This window comes from Sciurus carolinensis, chromosome 5 (assembly GCF_902686445.1).
Source record: "Sciurus carolinensis chromosome 5, mSciCar1.2, whole genome shotgun sequence".
Taxonomy (NCBI): Eukaryota; Metazoa; Chordata; class Mammalia; order Rodentia; family Sciuridae; genus Sciurus; species Sciurus carolinensis.
The window spans coordinates 85812481-85833438 of NC_062217.1; the positions used below are offsets into that span (position 1 = coordinate 85812481).

Consider the following 20958-nt stretch of genomic DNA (forward strand, 5'->3'; position numbering starts at 1 on the left):
CAACGGGAGGAAATAGCCTAAAGTAACTGTCAAATAAAGGAGAAACCAAATCATGTCAAAAAACAAAAAATGAGTCAAATAACTGGGAATACAAATCATATCACAATAATAACCCTGAATGTTGATGGCCTGAATTCATCAATCAAAAGACATAGACTGGCAGATTGGATTAAAAAGAAAAATCCAACAATATGCTGCCTGCAAGAGACTCATCTCATAGAAAGAGATACCCATAGACTAAAGGTGAAAGGATGGGGAAAAACATACCATGCACACGGACACAGCAAAAAAGCTGGAGTATCCATCCTCATTTCAGATAATGTGGACTTCAAGCCAAAACTAGTCAGAAGGGATAAAGAACGACATTACATACTGCTTAAGGAGAGCATAAATCAGCAAGACATAACAGTCATAAATATCTATGCCCCAAAAATTGGCTCATCCATGTACATCAAACAAATCCTTCTCAATTCCAGAAATCAAATAGACCACAACACAATAATACTAGGCGATTTTAACACACCTCTCTCACCACTGGATAGATCTTCCAAACAAAAATTGAATAAAGAAACCACAGATCTCAATAACACAATCAACAATTTAGACTTAACCGACATATATAGAATATACCATCCAACCAAGAGCGAATACACTTTCTTCTCAGCAGCACATGGATCCTTCTCTAAAATAGACCATATTTTATGCCACAAAACTACTGTTAGAAAATACAAGAAGATAGAGATACTACCTTGTACTCTATCAGGTCATAATGGATTGAAATTAGAAATAAATGACAGAATAAAAAACAGAAACTTCTCCGATACCTGGAGATTAAATAATATACTATTATATGATGAATGGATAACTGAAGACATCAGGAGGGAAATAAAAAAATTCTTAGAAGTAAACGAGAACAAAGACACATCATATCAAGCTCTCTGGGACACTATGAAAGCAGTACTTAGAGGAAGATTTATTTCATGGGGCGCATTCAACAAAAGAAGTAGAAATCAACAAATAAACGACTTAACACTACAGCTCAAAGCCCTAGAAAAAGAAGAGCAGACCAACACCAAAAGTAGTAGAAGACATGAAATAGTTAAAATCGAGCCGAAATCAACAAAATTGAAACAAAAGAAACAATCGGAAAAATTAACAAAATAAATAGTTGGTTCTTTGAAAAAATAAACAAAATTGATAAACCCTTAGCCACACTAACAAAGAAAAAGAGGGAGAAAACTCAAATTACTAAAATTCGGAATGAACAAGGAAATATCACAACAGACACGAGTGAAATACAAAACATAATTAGAAGCTATTTTGAAAATCTATATTCGAACAAAACAGAAAACCTCGAAGACATCAACAAGTTTCTAGAGACATATGAATTACCTAAACTGAACGAGGAGGACATACACAACTTAAATAAATCAATTTCAAGCAATGAAATAGAAGAAGTCATCAAAAGCCTACCAACAAAGAAAAGTCCAGGACCAGATGGGTTCTCAGCCGAGTTCTACAAAACCTTTAAAGAAGAGCTCATTCCAATACTCCTCAAAGTATTCCATGAAATAGAATAGGAGGGAACCCTCCAAACTCATTCTATGAAGTCAATATTACCCTGATATCTAAACCAGACAGAGACACATCGAGGAAAAAAATTTCAGACCAATATCCTTAATGAACATCGACGCAAACTTCTCAACAAAATCTTAGCGAATCGCATACAAAAATATATTTAAAAGGTATTGCACCACGATCAAGTGGGTTTTATCCCAGGGATGCAAGGTTGGTTCAAAATCCAGAAATCAATAAATGTCATTCACCATATCAACAGACTTAAAGTTAAGAATCACATGATTATTTTAATAGATGCAGAAAAAGCATTCGATAAAATACAGCATCCCTTCATGCTCAAAACACTAGAAAAAATTGGGGTAGTGGGAACATTCCTAAACATTGTAAAAGCCATCTACGCTAAGCCCATGGCCAATATCATTCTAAATGGTGAAAAACTGAAAGCGTTCCCCCTAAAAACTGGAACAAGGCAGGGATGCCCTCTTTCACCACTTCTATTCAACATTGTCCTTGAAACTCTAGCCAGAGCAATTAGACAAACCAAAGAAATTAAAGGGATACAAATTGGAAAAGAAGAACTCAAACTATCCCTGTTGGCTAACGACATGATTATATATTTAGAGGAACCTTGAAATTCCACCAGAAAACTTTTAGAACTCATAAGTGAATTCAGTAAAGTAGCAGGTTACAAGATCAATGCTCATAAATCCAATGCATTTTTATACATAAGTGATGAATCTTCAGAAAGAGAAATTAGGAAAACTACCCCATTCACAATAGCATCGAAAAAAATAAAATACTTGGGAATCAATCTCACAAAAGAGGTGAAAGACCTCTACAGGGAGAACTACAGAACACTAAAGAAAGAAATTAAAGAAAACCTCAGAAGATGGAAAGATCTCCCATGTTCTTGGATAGGCAGAATTAATATTGTCAAAATGGCCATATTACCTAAAGTGCTATACAGATTCAATGCAATTCCAATTAAAATCCCAATGATGTACCTTACAGAAATAGAGCAAGCAATTATGAAATTCATCTGGAAGAATAAAAAACCCAGAATAGCTAAAGCAATCCTCAATAGAAAGAGTGAAGCAGGGGGTATCGCAATACCAGATCTTTAACTCTATTACAAAGCAACAATAACAAAAATGGCATGGTATTGGGACCAAAATAGACAGGTCGATCAATGGTACAGGATAGAGGACATGGACACAAACCCAAATAAATACAATTTTCTCATACTAGACAAAGGGGCCAAAAATATGCAATGGAGAAAACAAAGCCTCTTCAACAAATGGTGCTGGGAAAACTGGAAAACCGTATGCAACAGAATGAAATTAAACTCCTATCTCTCACCCTGCACAAAACTCAACTCAAAATGGATCAAGGACCTCAGAATCAGATCAGAGACCCTGCATCTTATAGAAGAAAGAGTAGGTCCAAACCTTCAACTTGTTGGCTTAGGATCAGACTTCCTCAACAGGACTCCAATAGCACAAGAAATAAAAGCAAGAATCAACAACTGGGATAGATTCAAACTAAAAAGTTTTCTCTCAGCAAAGGAAACTATCAGTAATGTGAAGAGAGAGCCTACAGAGTGGGAGAATATCTTTGTCACTCATACTTCATTCAGATAGAGCACTAATCTCCAGAATCTATAAAGAACTCAAAAAACTCTACACCAAGAATACAAATAATCCAATCAACAAATGGGCTAAGGAAATGAATAGACACTTCACAGAAGAAGATGTACAAGCAATCAACAGATACATGAAAAAATGTTCAACATCTCTAGTAATAAGAGAAATGCAAATCAAAACCACCCTAAGTTTCCATCTCACCCCAATTAGAATGGCGATTATCAAGAACACAAGCAACAATAGGTGTTGGCGAGGATGTGGGGAAAAAGGTACACTCATACATTGCTGGTGGGGTTGCAAATTAGTGCAGCCACTCTGGAAAGCAGTATGGAGATTCCTCAGAAAGCTTGGAACGGAACCACCATTTGACCCAGCTATCCCACTCCTTGGCCTATACCCAAAGGACTTAAAATCAGCATATTACAGAGATACAGCCACATCAATGTTCATTGCTGCTCAATTCACCATAGCCAGATTGTGGAACCAACCTAGATGCCCTTCAGTTGATGAATGGATAAAGAAACTGTGGCATATATATACAATGGAATATTACTCTGCCATGAAGAATGATAAAATTATGGCGTTTGCAGGCAAATGGATGAAACTGGAGAATATCATGCTAAGTGAGATAAGCCAATCTCAAAAAACTAAAGGACGAGTGATCTCGCTGATAAGCGGATGAGGACATATAATGGGGGGTGGGAGGGGTTAGTGTTAGGGTTAGGGTTAGGTTTAGGGTTAGGGATAAGGAGGGTGGTAAGAATGGAGGAAGGAAGGACTGTATAGAGGGAAAAGAGGGGTGGGAGGTGTGGGCGGGAAGGGAATAAAATAACAGAATGAATCAAACAACATTACCCTATGTAAATTTATGATTATACCAATGGTATGCCTTGACTCCATGTACAAATAGAGAAACAACATGTATCCCATTTGTTTACAAAAAAAAAAGAATCATAAAAAAAGGTCACACAAGGTTATTTCTTAAGAATTAACAAAAGTATTTAGAATGTAAACATCTGCTTAAAAACATTTGACATAGAATATATTTCATACTTTAAGTTTCTAAATATTCTATTAATTATACTATTAATTATTCTAGTAAAAGGAACACTCTCAGGTATTTTTTTGGCTCAGAGTTTCATTTCTGAAACAACCTATTTTCATAATTGTTCTTTACATGTCCATAAAAACATACCCAATATTTGTTTTTAAAAGTAAAAAGTCATAAATTATTTGTAAATGAAACTGATAAAAGTACACTGAATATCAAAATTAAATTTAGTTAAAATGAGTTGTGAAATGGCAAGACAAAGAAAATAAACATCACTAATTTTATTTTTATTCCCCCCCCCCCCAAAAAAAAATTAGGAAATTAATTCCATTTCCATTTTCTTTCCTGTTGCTGCCTCTAGCTCCTGGCTTCAGTCTTCCACTGAGTCTGACTCTGGTGGCCTTCAGATCAGCAGCATATTCGTTCACTAATACAAAATTTTCTATTTGGGTGGTGTTTTGTTTTTTTTTTCCTATTACAAAGTTGGCTACAAATATTATCATTACCTCAAAGGATTATACTGATTTAAGCATCTTTTGTTATAAAAAAATTTAGGAATAATTTCAGAATTATACCCTTTTCGAAGGTATAAATTCTTTTCTTTTACTCTGAATTATAAACAAGGTAGTATCAACTTAATCCTTTTTAACCTGATAGTGTTCCCTTTAAATTAAGATTATACTATACACACCTCATCATACTTACAATATACAAATAAAAGAAACACGAAGAGAAACCAGCAATGTTGAAAAGAAAGCAGAAGTGGCATTTAAGAAAATATAGGTAAACAAATTGATGTTAAAAACTTGAACATGCAAATGGCACAAAAGATACTTTAAATGAGAACAGTAAGAAAAGAAGCAGACATTAAGATCTGGATTAAATGAACTTGAATGTGAAAAAATTAGAGAATATATTTCTTTAGAGACATAGTTTTAAAACATAAACTATGGTAATTCATTGTTAACCCTTTCTAAAAAGAATATTTTTTAAAAAATCAAGAGAAAACTGACAAAAGTATGGTTTTCTCCTTTTTCTCATCTTTAACAGTACACTTTGCATTCATAAAAAGTATTTAATGCTTTATAAATGCTAAAATAATTAAATACAGTAAATGAACATATACAATAGAATCATCTCATGGTACTGCACTATTTTAATCATATAATTACTATACAAATGTTGGGGTTATTTTATTCTACTCTCATATTTTCTGAATAGATGATGGTTTCTTCCCATTCCCTAGAGAGTGATTAGTCCTTTCTATTGTCTCACAGATAAGAGGAAGGTCCTAAGAAGAAAAACTGAAAGTACAGGTTGGAGATGATGTGGAGAAGATGCTATGGCTTTCTCTGGTCTGTGCTCTCCTTGTCTAATCTGGAGGAGTTGAATTTTCTGGCTGCAGGTACACATGACATTAACAACTGGTTTTACAAACTAGGAAATCAAGTTTCATTCTGCCTACTCTCTTCTGGTATCCTTTGTTTTTGTTAAGGCTATTTAAGCCTTCTGGTTTTATCTCAGTTATGTTCCATTTGAGAGACCACCAAAGGGGAAGCACAAACAGCAGCAAGGTAGCAGCAATAAGTGCCAATGAGATCGACAGGTTCCAACCCCATGTCTAGCAGTGGAACCCTTTCCTTTCCAGTGCAGAGTAAATGAGTAAGTCAACCATTTAAACAGGGTGACAAGAACTGCTCTGGAAAAGACAGCAAGACAGGACGAAAAGTGCATTTGGGCTGCTATTTGCATACTCAGCCTTCTTTCCTCATTGAGCGTAATCTCCGATTCTGAAAGTCTTACTACTTTGGGGAACTCTGAAAACTTCAAGGGAAAATTACTCTCTGGACTAGAATGTGGTTTGGCAATTTAACAACCAGATAAGGAAAATATTTACATTTTAAAATAAAAATTAAAGAAAATTTAAAATTATATTATTGGAAATTACAGAAATACAAATTTACTAAACTTTAGAATAATCACAAGTAACTTTATTCTAGGAAGGAGTTTCCCTGTTTTTATTGCTTTGACCAATTAACATATGAAATTCCACCGAAAACTGTCTTTCAAACTTACTTGGTTGAAGTCTTTCTGTCTCAAGTACGTGATTGCCTTGTTTATTTCCAGATCATTGGCTAGCTCTACATATTGAGAAGCTTTCACTACTTCCACACACCTATAAAAAAGGCAAAACATAAAAACAGTTACTTGATTTCATTTTAGTATTTTTATGCTGTTGGTTTTCCTAAATGTGACTTTTCAAAGCTTTTTTTGGCAGTGCAGAGTATAGAAGCCTGGGACTTGCACATGCCAGGCAAGCACTCTACCACTGAGCTATGCCCAGCCACAAAGAATGTTTAAAGTGTCCCTAGTGTTCTGTAAAGTTAAAAGTTGATTTCCTCCAACAGAGGCTTTGAGTTACTGAAGTTTGTGGTTCTAAACTAATTAATGTCTCATTAGCCTGCTGTCACTTCTAATTATTTAAGGCATTTTAAATAAAAATTGGATTGATAGCTATATACTCTTTTAAAATTAACTACTATATAGCAATTTCAATTTGTAAGAAGTCAAACTGTTTCTGCATTTTTCCCTCTTAAATGTTATCATAATAAAAATTCTGAAGAATTTGTAGAATATATTTAATATTTGAGTCTTAGCTTGAATAGACCTATTTGGGGAATAAAACTATTTTCTAAAATACAGAGCATTTACTGTTTATTATATATCAGGCACTGTGCTAATTCCTTTAGAAGCATTATCACATTTAATCCCCACAACAACTGTGAAAAAAGATCATCTCTATTTCATAGGTAGGGAAAAAATGAAATATGTGAGATCACACAGGTCAAAAATAAGTTGATCCTAATTTTTGTTAATTCCAAAATCCAATTTCCAAAGGCTGTTTTTCAAACTGAGGTCTTGAAATCAACTTGGAGGGTCATGACCTTACTTTTAAAAACAAAATAAGTGGTGGGCAGGAGGTGTTGAGGAGATATTGGTCATAGGACACAAAATTTCAATTAGAAGGGGGAATATGTCCAAGAGATCTACTGTACATCATGGTGACTATCATTAACAATACACCTTTTATAGCTGAAAATTGCGGAGATTTTAAGTGTTCTTAATACACACACAAGTATACAAGGTCATGCATACATTAAGTAGCTTGATTTAACCATTCTAAAATGTATATGTGTTATCAAAACATGTTGTGTGTTCTTAAAATACAGAATTTTTACTTGTCAATCAAAAAGTAGAATAGGAAAAATATCATGTAATAAGGGCAAAGATTATTTCATTAAACAAATTTCACTAAACAAGGTAAAATAATATTTTTTACTAAGGGTCTGGTTCACTAGCCTAGCCCAGTAATTCATTTAAAGCAAAGAATCCCTTTCAAGAAAGCTGATATACAAAGGTGCCTCTCTGCTTGAAGTGGAGAAGGAAGACTTGACACCTGCCTGTTCTGTATCTCTCTGAACGATCCTAGTTCCCCAACCCTGCCCCAGCAAAGTAACCTGGGGATATGGCTAATGAAGTTTCCAGGATTCTGAGAGAATAACTTGGAAACAAGTGATTAAGTAATGCATTCAGCAAGTAATTATTGAATGCCTACTATGTGTCAGAGATTATGTTTAGTACAGGACTACAAGGATAAATAAAATAAGGTTCTTACCAGTAAGGGAAAAGCAGATCAGGAAAGCAAGTTCTGTGTTGGAGCTATTATAAAGAAATCCAAGAATGCAGGGATAAAACTCTACAACAGCCTGGGAAAAGATATTCCAGAGATATTTGAGCTCAGTTTGAAGGACAAGTATGGACTGATTTAAGGAGAAAGACATTCCAAGAAGAAGGAATAGCAAGTCTGTAAGATGTGAAGATTAGGAAAACTGAAACTACTTAAAAAGTAGATTCAATCACCATAGCTGGATTAGACAGGATGCTTATGAAAAAGTGGAAAAATAAAGTCTAAGAAATAGGCAGATGCCATATAATACAAAATCTGTATGGTAAGCTAAGGAATATGTACCGTACCCTCAAAGTCCCAGGGAACCATTGAGGATTATAAGCACATAATAGTATAAATTCTAGAAAAAATCACTTCAGTAGGAACCATAGGGAGCAGTTAGGAGACAGACAATATAGTAGGGTAGGCCATGACCCATGAAAAGTAATGAAATTTTGAACTAATATAGTATATAGAAATAAAAGGAGGTCATTTTGAGAGATGTTAAGGAGATAATATGAGAAGTAGTTGATCAGATATAAGAGGTAAGACAGAGGACACAGAGGAATCTAAAGTGACAGTCTAGATTTTTGTGTTATGCAGTTGCTTAACTGGTGACACCATTTGCACAATATATGATGAGACCATGTTTCGGGTACAATCCTGTGAAGAGGTGCACAGGATTGAAAATTATGAAATTTACAGTACATAAAGAACATTAAAGAGGGCAGGTGCAATTGTCAGATGTGTAAGCCTATAATATAATACAGTATTCTAAAATAAATATCTGGGATTTGGCAAAATATAAGGGACCAGTTAGAGACATGGGTGTTAAAATAAAAACCATTTTTCTACTTACGCTTCTAATACCAAATGTGTGGAGATATCCCCCACACCAATCAATTCTTCAATTCTCCAATAATATCAACTGAGTGTCTTGTAATTTAATCCAATTCTGCCACTAATTTAACTAATTTCCTTTAAGGGCTCAGTTCCACAAGACTGGGCTTCACTTCAGATACCAATCACAAGCAGCAAGTTCCCAGGTTACTCATACTCCAACCTGCCTACAAACTAGAGGTTCCCATGAGCCTTCTCAAATTTACTGATTTGTTACAATGGTTCCAAGAACTTAACTACTACCAGTTTATTACAAAAAATATAAAAGATACAGATAAAGAGTGAGAACAAGAGATGCACAGGTCAAGGTCTAAAAGTGTTCTTAGGGCAGGAGCTTCTATTTGGAGGTTTTTGGAGTTTGTCACCCTCGCAGAATGTCGATGTATTCACCAACTCAGAAGTTTTCTAAACCCTCTCAGTCATGAGTTTTATAGAGATCCCATTACACAGACACAATTTATTAAATCACTGGCTATTAGTGATTAACATAATCTCCAACCTCTTTTCATAGAGGTGGGGAGGAAAGTTCCAACCCTTAAATCACTTGGTTCTCTGGAAACTAGCCCCTATCCTGAGGCTCTGTGGAGTTTTCAGATATTAGTCATCTCATTAACACAGGAAAAAAAAAAAAAAAAAAAAAAAAAAAAAAAACAAAGAAAGAAACAAACAAAAAACCCCAATCACATGCTAGTGATTTCAAGGGTTTTAAAAGATTTAGTGTCAGGAACTAAGACCAAATCTTGTAGCAAAGCTGTTACTATCATTCAGGAGTATTGCTCGGGAAGTTACAAGGGTTTTAGTGCTCTGAGTCAGGAACTAGGGGCAGAGACTGTGTATATATATAATAATAAATACAGTGATGTAATAAATTTCACAGGTATGGACCAGGCTATCTGGAGAAAGTAGAGAAGAGTGAGAAGTGAGAAGGTTGATGGAGTCAGAGGAACAAAACTTCTATGTGGCCAGAAGAGGAAGAATGGCTGAAGTAGTCTGATGAGACATAATCAGAAGCATAACAACCAGAAGGGGATGGTATCATACTAAGGAGAAGAGTGGTTCAATTGCAAAAGAACCACCAACAAATCAAATGCCTCAAAAGTAAACACCCATTATGCTCTTATCCCTACTTTCATTAATGGGGGTTCTATAAGACAATAAGCCCTATGGAAAATTATTTGAGTCACCTTTTTCTCAGTTTTTCTAAAAATAATCTTAACTCCTACTGTTCTTGTGCATATGATGCCTGAGAAACTTAGAGCTGAATTATTTTCAGGAACATATATTCTCTGGATCTTTGATCTTTCCTCTACTTAGAATATCTTTCCTCTGTGCTGCTTTTATCCTTACTAATTCTTCAGGTCTCAATCCAAGTATCATTTAATCTTGGAAGGCTTCTATGACACCACTCTATACTGGGAACTCCTACTATATAATCTCAAGCTTTAGCATAACTGGTTATGTTAGTATAACATAGCATTTAGATTGCTTTGTTATTGTTAATATATGTAAATAATACAAAAACCAAAGCAACTAAACAGACACTTCTCAAAAAGAAGAAATACTATTGATCAATAAATATATGAAAAAATATTCAACATCTCTAGCAATTAGAGAAATGCAAATTAAAACTACATTGAGATTTCATCTCACTCTATTCAGAATGGCAACGATCAAGAATACCAATAACAAAAAAGGTTGGCAAGATTGTGGGGAAAAGGGTGCACTCATACATTGTTGGTGGGACTGCAAAGTGGTGTAACCATTATGGAAAGCAGTACAGAGATTCCTCAAAAAACTAGGAATAGAACCTCCATTTGACCCAGTTATCCTACTCCTTGGTATATATCCAAAGGATTTAAAATCAGCATGCTACAGTGACACAGTCATATCAATGTTGATAGCAGTTCAATTCACAATAGCTAAACTATGGAGCCAACATAGGTGTCCTTCAACAGATGAATGGATAAAGAAAATGTGGTATGTATACACACACACACACACACACCCCTAATGGAGTATTACTCAGTCATAAAGAAGAATGATTATGCCATTTGCTGGTAAATGCATGAATCTGAAGACGATTATGCTAAGTGAAATAAGCCAATCCCAAAAAAAACCAAACGTCAAGTGTTTTCTCTGATATTCAGAAGCTAACCCACAAGAAGTTCAATGGAGTAGACAAAGGGGAAAGGGAAGGGAGGGAAGGGAAAGAAGATAGGAATAGGAAAGACAGTGGAATGAGTCTGACATAACTTTCCTATGTACATATATGAATATACCACATTGAATTTCACCATCCTATACATCCACAAGAAACTAATTAAAAAATAACTATAGGTAAATGGCATAAAAATCAATAAAGGGAAGGGAGCATGGGGTAAGGAGAGGGAAGGGGAAGGAGAGGTACTAGAGTCTGAATTAGAACAAGATATATTCCATGCTTGTAAAATTATGTCAAAATGGATTCTACTGTCATGTATAACTAAAAAGAACCAATCACAAATAAATTTCTATTATCAACTAAGCGATAAAAGTAATAATTTGCATTATACAGTAATATGTGAGGGTTGTACAATGACATAATATAGTCTAATACAATTAAAATGATGATTATAAAAATAGTAAACAAATGCATAATGGAGTTAAGAGAGAAATGAAATATTACTGGAATAAATAAAAATACTTAGTGACACATGAAAAAAGAAAAAGAAACAAAAATTATATTAGTCAAATAGACAAAAGGTAAGACAGGAGATAGGAAGTCAATAAGTAAGCACCTTAAATGTAAAAGGGCTAAAATAACACTATTTAAAGACTGGGATTCTCAGAGTGAATTAAAAAAAGTCAACTGTGTACTGCTTACAAGAGATATAACTTAAGAACACAGAAAGATTTAAAAAAAAGTAAAAAAAGATATATCCAAAAAGTCAAAAGAAAACAAGGCAAACTTTAACCATAATAAAAAAAAAACACATCTTTCTCAAAAGCTGAAAGAACAAATATTAGCAAGAATAAGCTCTGAATAAAACAATAAGAAATTTGATTTGACATATATAGATCATCATCCCCAACATTAACAGAATATGTGTTTTTTCAAGTGCATTTGGATCACATTACCAAACTCCAACAAATTTCAAAGACTTGAAACCATCATGTGCATAGCCTGTTTACAATGAAATTAAACTAGAAATCAATATGAAAAATACAGGAGAAAATGCCCAATTTATTGGAAATTAAACAATATAACAGGATATAAAGTCAACACACATAGTTCAGTTCATTTTTATACACTAACAATGAACAACCTGAAGAGGATATTAAGAATTGTACAATTGTAGCTCTCTCTCCCTCTGAAGATAGCACACATTCTCCCTTGAATATGTATTCCTTTTTTTAATCCCCAAAGGAGTAAAGATTGCCTCCATTCTCCCTTGAATATGTACTTACTTTCCTAAATAAATCTCCGTCTATGCCTTGGTGGAGGTGGAAAAGAAGAACAAAATTGCATTTATAACAGTTTCTAAAAGAATAAAACACTTAGGAATGAACATAACCAAGGAAGTGAGGCTTGTACAATGAAAATGACAAAATGGTGGTGAAGGAAATTAAAGAAAACATAAATAAAAAGAAACACATCTCATGTTCACAGATTGGAGGACCTAATAATGTGAGCATATTAATACTACCCAAATGTTTTCCCTGATAAGTGGAGAATGATATATAATGGGGGTGGGGAGAGTGGGGATTGAGAGAAGAATGGAGGAACTTTGGATTATGTAGAAGGAAATGAGAGGGAGAGGGGTATGAAAATGGTGGAATGAGACAGACATCATTACCCTGTGTACAAGTATGATTACATGAATAGTGAGTCTACATCGTGTACAACCATGGAAATGAAATAATGTACCCCATTTGTGTACAATGAATCAAAATGTAGACTGTAAAATATTAAAAAAATAAAAAAAAATACTACCCAAAGAAATATACAGATTCAATCTAATTCTTACCAATATCCCAATGACTGTTTTTGGAGATAAAGAAAAACCCATTATAAAATTCATATGGAATTACAAGGGAACCTGAATAGACAAAACAATCTTGAAAAAGAAGAGCAAAACTGAAGGACTCACACTTCTGATTTCAAAACTTACCACAAAGTTATAGTAATCAATCTGGCATTAGAAGCAGAATATAAACTAAAGGAATAGTGAGCCCCAAGATAAACTTTTGCCTATTCTACACATTCAGTTTTATGTGACTGTAGACATCTTGAGTCTTAACCACCATAAATGCCCCTGAGTAACTGTGATTGGTTTTTTTCCACATAGTTTCTTACTATACTGTGATTAGACAAAAATTGAACAGTATATGGAACTTTACAACCAGATCCTGGCACTAGGAATGTGCCTGATTCTTTGACATTATCTTGAGATAAATTAGGTAAATTGTGACTTGAATAAAGTCACTTTTGTCCTGACCACTTCATAACCCCCTGCTTTTTTTCACTCAAATCTAGGTATCTACTTGGTCTTGCTGCCACTCAAGACCATGCTCCATAAGTCCTCCAATAAACTGTTCTCTTCAATCCTGGATCTGTCTCTTTCTTTGGTCTCATAGCACATTGGAACCAGTTCTCATACACTGGCATCATGCTGTTCCAGGGCACATAAGTAGTTAAAGTTTTAGGCAAGGGTGCTAAAACCATTGGATGGAGAAAGAAGTCTTTTCAACAAACAATGTGAAGAAAACTGGCAATCTACATGCAAAAGAATGAAGATGCACCCTAACCTAACACCATATACAGAAAGTAACAGAAAATGGATTAAAGATCTAATTTAAGACCTAAAACTATGAGGTCAGAAACAAAGCAAAAATGTCTACCACATCACCACTTCTTTTCAGCACCCAACTCAATGTCCTTCCCAGTGCAATAGAGCAAGAAAATGAAAAAATAAAAAGAAGTATAAACATTGGAAAGAATATAACTGCAATTATTTGCAGGTGGTCAAATGTGCACATGGATATTCCAAAGGAATTGAGATAACTATTCAAAAGTTAATAAGTTAATTTAATAAAGTCACTGGGTAAAACATAAGTACATAAAATCTATATTTTATGTGTATCTATGAGTGAAACAGAAATAGAAAATTAAATTTAAAAACTAACAATACCATCAAAATATCAAACATTTAGGAAAAATAAAATAAAAGATATGCAGATGTCTAGGTAAACTGCCAAAAGACATTAGTATGATCCAAATAAATGGAGGTATATACCATATTCACAGATTGGAACAGCCAACACAGTAAATAGGTCAATTTTCCCCATCCTGAAACTGCCCTAAAAAATTAAATCTATTAATTCATTTGGAAAAATAAGAGACCCAGAATATCCAAAGCAATCCTTAGCAAGAAGAGTGAAGCAGTAAGCATCACAAACTAGACCTTAAACTATAGTACAGAGTCATAGTAACAAAAACAGCATGGTATTAGAACAAAAACAGACATGTAGACCAATGGTAGAGAATAGAAGACACAGAGATAAACACATGTAAGTACAGTTATCTCATCCTAGACCAAGGTGCCAAAAACATACAATGGAGAAAAGATAGCATCTTCAACAAATGGTGCTGGGAAAACTTGAAATCCATATGTAGCAAAACGAAAGTAAACCCCTATCTCTCACCCTGCACAAAACTCAATTCAAAGCAGATCAAAGACTTAAGCACTAGAACAGAGATCCTATGCCTAATAAAAGAAAATGTAGGCCCAAATCTTCCCCATGTTGGCTTAGGGTGACTTCCTTCACCAGATTCCTAAAGCGTAAGAAGTAAGATCAAGAATAAATAAATGGGGGGCTGGGGAGATAGCTCAGTTGGTAGAGTGCTTGCCTTGCAAGAACAAGGCCCTGGTTTCGATCCCCAGCACCCAAAAAAAAAAAAAAAAAAAGAATAAATAAATGGGATGAATTCAAACTAAAAGGCTTCTTCTCAACAAAGGAAACAATTAATAATGTGAAGAAAGAGTCTACAGATGAGAGAAAATCCTTATCACATGCACCTCAGATAGAGTATTAATCTCCAGGATATATAAAGAGCTCAAAAAACTTAATACCAAAAAAACCCCCAAATAGCCCAATCAATAAATTGACTAAGGAACTGAACAGACAATTCACTAAAGAAGAAACACAACTGATCAACAAACATCTCTAGTGATTAGAGAAATGTAAACCAAAACTAAGATTTCATCTCACTCCAGTCAGAATGGCAATTATCAAGAATACAATAAATGTTGGTGAGGGTGTGGGGAAAAAGATACACTCAAACATTGCTGGTGAGAGTATAAATTGGTGCAACCACTATGGAAAGCAGTGTGGAGAGTCCTCAAAAAACTTGGAATGGAACCACCATTTGACCCAGTTATCCTACTCCTCAGTTTATACCCGAAGGACTTAATAAGTCAGCATACTACAGTGACACAGTTTATAGCAGCTCAATTCACAATGGCTAGACTATGGAACCAATCTAGATGCACTTTGACAGATGAATGGATAAAGAAAATGTGATATATATACACAATGGAATACTCAGTCTTTTTTTTCTTTCTTTTTTTTTTTTTTTGGGTGCTGGGGATTGAACCCAGGGTCTTGTGCTTGCAAGGTAAGCACTCTACCGACTGAACTATCTCCCCAGCCCCAGAATACTCAGTCTTAGACAATGAAATTATGGCATTTGCTAGTAAATGGATGGAGCTGGAGAATATCATGCTAAGCAAAATAAGCCAATCCCAAAAAACCAAAAGCCAAATATATTCTCTGATATGCAGATGCTAATTCACAGTAAGGCAGGGGGCTAGGAAAGAATAGAGGTACTTTGGATTAGGTGGAGGAGAGGGGGTTTGGAGGTAGAAAGTTGAGTAGAATGGACTAGCTATTAATACTCTATGTGCATATATGACTGCACAACCAGTGTGATCCTATATCATGTACAACCATAAGAATGAGAAGTTATACTCCATTTATGTATGATGTATCAGAATGCATTCTATTGTCATATATAACTAATTAGAACAAAATTTTAAAATTAAATCTATTTTTTTAAATCCCAGTAGAATTTTTACAGAAACTGACAAGTGGATTCTAAAACTTATACAAAAATGACAAGGGGGCTGGGATTATGGCTCAGTGGTAAAGTGGTTGCCTGGCATGTGTGATGCCCTGGGTTTGATCCTCAGCACCACACATAAATAAATAAATAAATAAATGTTCATCAACAACTAAAAAAATATTTTTAAAAAATGACAAGGTCCAAGAATAGTCAAGCAATCCTGAAGAATGAAAGTAGAACACTTACATTACTTATTGTATTCCATTCAGGCTGCTATAACAAAATACCACAAGCTGGATAGTTTACAAACAACATTATTTTACTTCTCAGAGTTCTAGAGGCTGGGAAGTCCAAGATGAAGAACATTTGATGTCTAATGAGAGTATGCTTTTTGGTTCAAAGAATGGTGCCTTTTTGCTGGATCCTTTCATAGGTGAAAGGGACTAGCTAGTTCTCTGGGTTGTCTTTAAGAAGGGCACTAATTCCATTCATAAGGGTTCCACTCTTGTGACCTAATCACTTCCCAGAGACTCCATTTCCTAACACTATTACCTTGGTGTTTAGGATTATGGGGAGACACAAACATTTAGACCACAGTACTACTACCACATATCAAGAATTAATATAAACCTTAGAAATTTATACAATGTGACTTTAATGAAAGAATAAATGGATTAGAGGCCATAAACGGACCCATAATAGTCACTTGATATATGTCAAAGATGGCATTACATTGTATAGGGAAAAGCATAATCTTCTGATGCCGAGTCAACTGGATAGTCCTACTAAAAAGAAAAGAAGGGAAAAGAAAGAACTTGCCCTACTTCATGCCATATTAAAAAAAAAATCCACATGGATCATCTTCCTAAATTTGAAAGGTAAAATGTCTAGAAGAAAACAGAAAAATATGTTCGTGAAGTTGGGGTATGAAGAGTCCTTAAAAGATACACTAAACAAAAAAAAAAAAAAAAAAGAAAAGAAATAGAAATGAGGGTGAGTCTTGAATGGGAACTTCAGAAAAAATAATACTTGTATGGTAAATAAAAATTTGAAATTAATCATTGGTGTATAGGAACACAGTTGATTTATGGGTGTTAATTTTGTATCGTGTTACCATGATACACCAGAAGTTTTCTGGTGGAGTTTTTTGGGTCTTCTAAATATAGGATCATGTCGCTGGCAAATAGAGATAGCTTGAGCTCTTCTTTTCCTATTCATATCCCTTTAATTTCTTTCTTTTGCCTAATTGCTCTGGTTAGAGTTTCAAGGACTGTGTTGAATAGAAGTGGTGAAAGAGGGTATCCTGCCTTGTTCTAGTTTTTAGAGGGAATGTTTTCAATTTTTCTCTGTTTAGAATAATGTTGACCTTGAGTTTGCCAAATATAGCATTTACAACATTGAGGTATGTTCCTACTATCCCTAGTTTTTCTAGTGTTTTAAACATAATGGATGTATGGAGATTCCTCAAAAAATTAGGAATGAAACCATCATTTGACTTATTTATACCACTTCTTGTATATATTCAAAGGATTTAAAATCAGTATAGTACAGTGACACAGCCATATCAATATTTACAGCAGCATAATTCACAATAGCTAAGTTATGGAACCAATCTAGATGTCCATCGACAGATGTATGGATAAAGAAAATGTGGTTTATATACACAACAGATTATTACTTATAGTCATAAAGAAGAAAAACTTTGACATTTGCCAGTAAAAGTACGGATCTGAAGATTATCATGCTAAGTGAAATAAGCCAATTCCCCAAAAAACCAAAGGCCAAATGTTCTCTCTGATATAAAAATGCTAACTTACAAGGTGGGGAGGGAAAGAATAGTTTAGGGGATTAGACAAAGGGAAATGAAGGGAAGAGAGGGAGGATAGGAAGAGGAAAGACAGTGGAATGAATCTGACCTGAGGTTCCTATGTACAAATATGAATACACCACAGTGAATATGAACATCATATATAGCCACAAGACTGTGATCCTAATTAGAACAAGATATATTCCATTTTTGCTTAAATATATCAAAATAGATTCTACTGTCATGTTTAACTAAATGGGACAAAATAATTCATAGATACTTGTTAGGTCCATTTTATTTACATTATGATTTAAACATAGCTCAGTTTTCACAGCTAAAATCAGGGTTGATTTTGTAACTGAAAGTTAAATGTGATCATGTACACTATCATGTTTCATATTATCACAATAAATTTGGAATAAAAACCATGGCAAACTGTGGGTACTGGATTTTGATAAAGCAGAGTTGGTAATAAAAAAACCAAATATGAAGGTGATTGTCAAAATTGGATTTTGTCATGAGCATGTATCTGTAACATTCCTAAGAGCAATCTATAAATAAAATGTCAGGTGTTGCTGGGTGCGCTGGTGCTCACCTGAAATTCCAGTGACTCAGGAGGCTAAGGCAGGAGGATCGAGAGTTCAAAGCCAGTCTTGACAACTCATTGAGACCCTGTCTCTAATAAAAACACTAAAAAGGGGGATGTGGCTCAGTGGTTAAGTGCCCATGGGGTCAACCCCAAGTACCACAAAACAAACAAACAAACAAAAAACTAAAAACAAACAAACAAAAAAAGACTGGTATCTTCTTTATGCTCCAAAAATAAATAAATAAACAAACATGAAATTACATCAGTCATCAGTGAAATGCAAATTAAAACCAAAATGAAATGTACTGGGATGGTTGGCTAAAATGAAAAACCACAAAATACACCACATACTAGGAAGCAACAAGAATTTTTGTAATTGCTTGGAGGAGTGTAAATAGGTATAAGGTCCATGAAAAATTGGTTAGCAGTATCCATTAAAGCTGAACATATACATAAACCTAGTATTACATCATTCCATCATAAGTATATGCCCAACAGAAAAAAGGCACCATCTATCAAGCAGCATGCACAACTGTACAATAATATTGATAGAAGCATATTTTATAGATTAAAAGTGCAAATTGCCACAATGTCCCTTAAAATTAAAATGGGTAAACTGCAATATATTAACATTGTGAACCATGATACAGCAATGAACAAACCACAGCTGCATACAAAGATGAGTATATAACTCACAACAAAGTAAAAGAAGACATGAAAAATATGTACAGTAAGATTCCATATATATAATGTTTTTTAAAACTGACAAAATCAAATAATGGTGTCAGGTATGCCTGCTTAGGTGGTTAAAATATGAAGAAAAGAAAGGAAGTGATTAACACTGAAATTGGGACAGTGTTACCCTTTCAAATGGGAAGTCCAGTGACCCAAATCAGGATCTTCCAGGTACTGACAATAATGTTCTATCTTTAAATTTTATTTATTAAGCTATGCAGTGGTCACACAGGTGTTTGTTTTGTGATACATCACTGAGCTGATGTTACTGTGTGGGTTAGTCAGCTTTTTGTTTCTATGACCTGACCAGAACAACCAAAAGGAAGAAAAGTTTATTTTGTCTCATGGTTTCAGAAGTTTAGTTCATGGTAGGCAAGTTTCATTGTTCTGGGCTGGAAGTAGGCTGAAATCCTGAGAGAGGATGGCTGCTCAGCTCATTATAGCCAAGAAGTAAGAAAGGGTGGAGAATAGGCCACAGGGAAGAAGCACCAATCCAAAGTATGCCCCCAGTGACCTACCTCCTCTAGCCATGCTCCTACCTGCCTAGAGTTACCACTCAGACCATTCAACTAGGATGGACTCATTAGGTTGCTGCACTCATAATCTAATTTTGTACCTTTGAATATTACTGCATGAACACAGGAGCTTTTGGGGCATAGCTCGTATCTAAACCACACACTGTTTTATATGATTTTTTCTTTAAGACAGAATCCTACCATGTTGCCCAGGCTCAAGTGATTTCTCCTAAGCCTCCTGAGTAGCTGGGACTATGATAAGTATATGCCACCACATTCATCTATTTTGTACAATTTTTTATGTGCTTTATATTTCACCAAAAAAGGTTTAAACTATATGAAAATAAATTAACAGGAATATAGTAAGAATGCCAGAAAATTTATAGTGAAAATAATTTCAGGACTGACTTTTCCCCTCTGTTTTTCAATAAAACAGCTGAATTTCAATGAGTTTCCAAACCTGGCAGCACATTAGAGTTACCTGGAAAGCACTCCAAAAGACAGATTTTTCTGTCCCATTCAAGACTGAATTTTTACTTTTAATGATTTCTTTAGTCAATTGCATTCCAAAATTATTGACACTGTACAGAGTTCTATTCATGTGTATGATATATATCACAGAACCCACAGGAGGCTTTAGAAATACTTATTCTTGAGTCTTAACACCTGAATTGTCTGATTTAATTAATCTAGACTACAGTCTAGGTCTTGAGAATTTTTTGAATCCTCTGATGATTTTAATATACAACCAAGGGTGGCATCACTGGTAAAGAGAGTAGTGCATGTATCAGAATCACCAAGTAGGGAATTGCTAAAAATGCAAATGCTCACTCCTGATTTCAGAACCCTGACTATGGTGGGAAGAGAACTGGAGAGCTTAATAATCTCTACTTTTTGTTTGTTTGTTCTGTGGATAGAATCTAGGGCCTTGCCCTTGCTGATCGTGTACTACCTGTACTTTTAAAAACTAACCAGAGCATGGTCAATGAATACAAAGTTTAATAAGACTGACCTAAACTATCTGTCCTTATTAGTCAAGTCTACATTTCTCAGCTACAAAAAGGCAACGATTATGCTTATTTCCCTGAGATAAAGTATAAAAGAATACTAATAAACAATCCAAAAGTAGAGTTAAATTTAAGCTTAATAAAAATATTTTATGCCACAATTTAAGGCATGAACTTGATATCAAGTTTGTTTATGTGTTCATTATAAACTGGCCTAGACAAATCGCTTACACATTAAAAAGTTAGTGCACCACAATCAAGTGGGGTTCATCCCAGGGATACAAGGTTGGTTCACCATATG

General features: G+C 34.6%; 1 protein-coding gene across 3 annotated transcripts in view; it reads right to left on the minus strand.

Moving 5' to 3' along the window:
- Ift88 (intraflagellar transport 88) overlaps nt 1-20958 on the minus strand; it is a 157310-nt gene that overhangs the window by 76842 nt on the left and 59510 nt on the right. For all 3 annotated transcript variants that reach the window (XM_047552613.1, XM_047552615.1, XM_047552612.1), the window contains one exon: nt 6349-6448. In XM_047552613.1, the coding sequence (XP_047408569.1) occupies nt 6349-6448 (100 nt within the window). The remainder of the gene's footprint in view (nt 1-6348; nt 6449-20958) is intronic.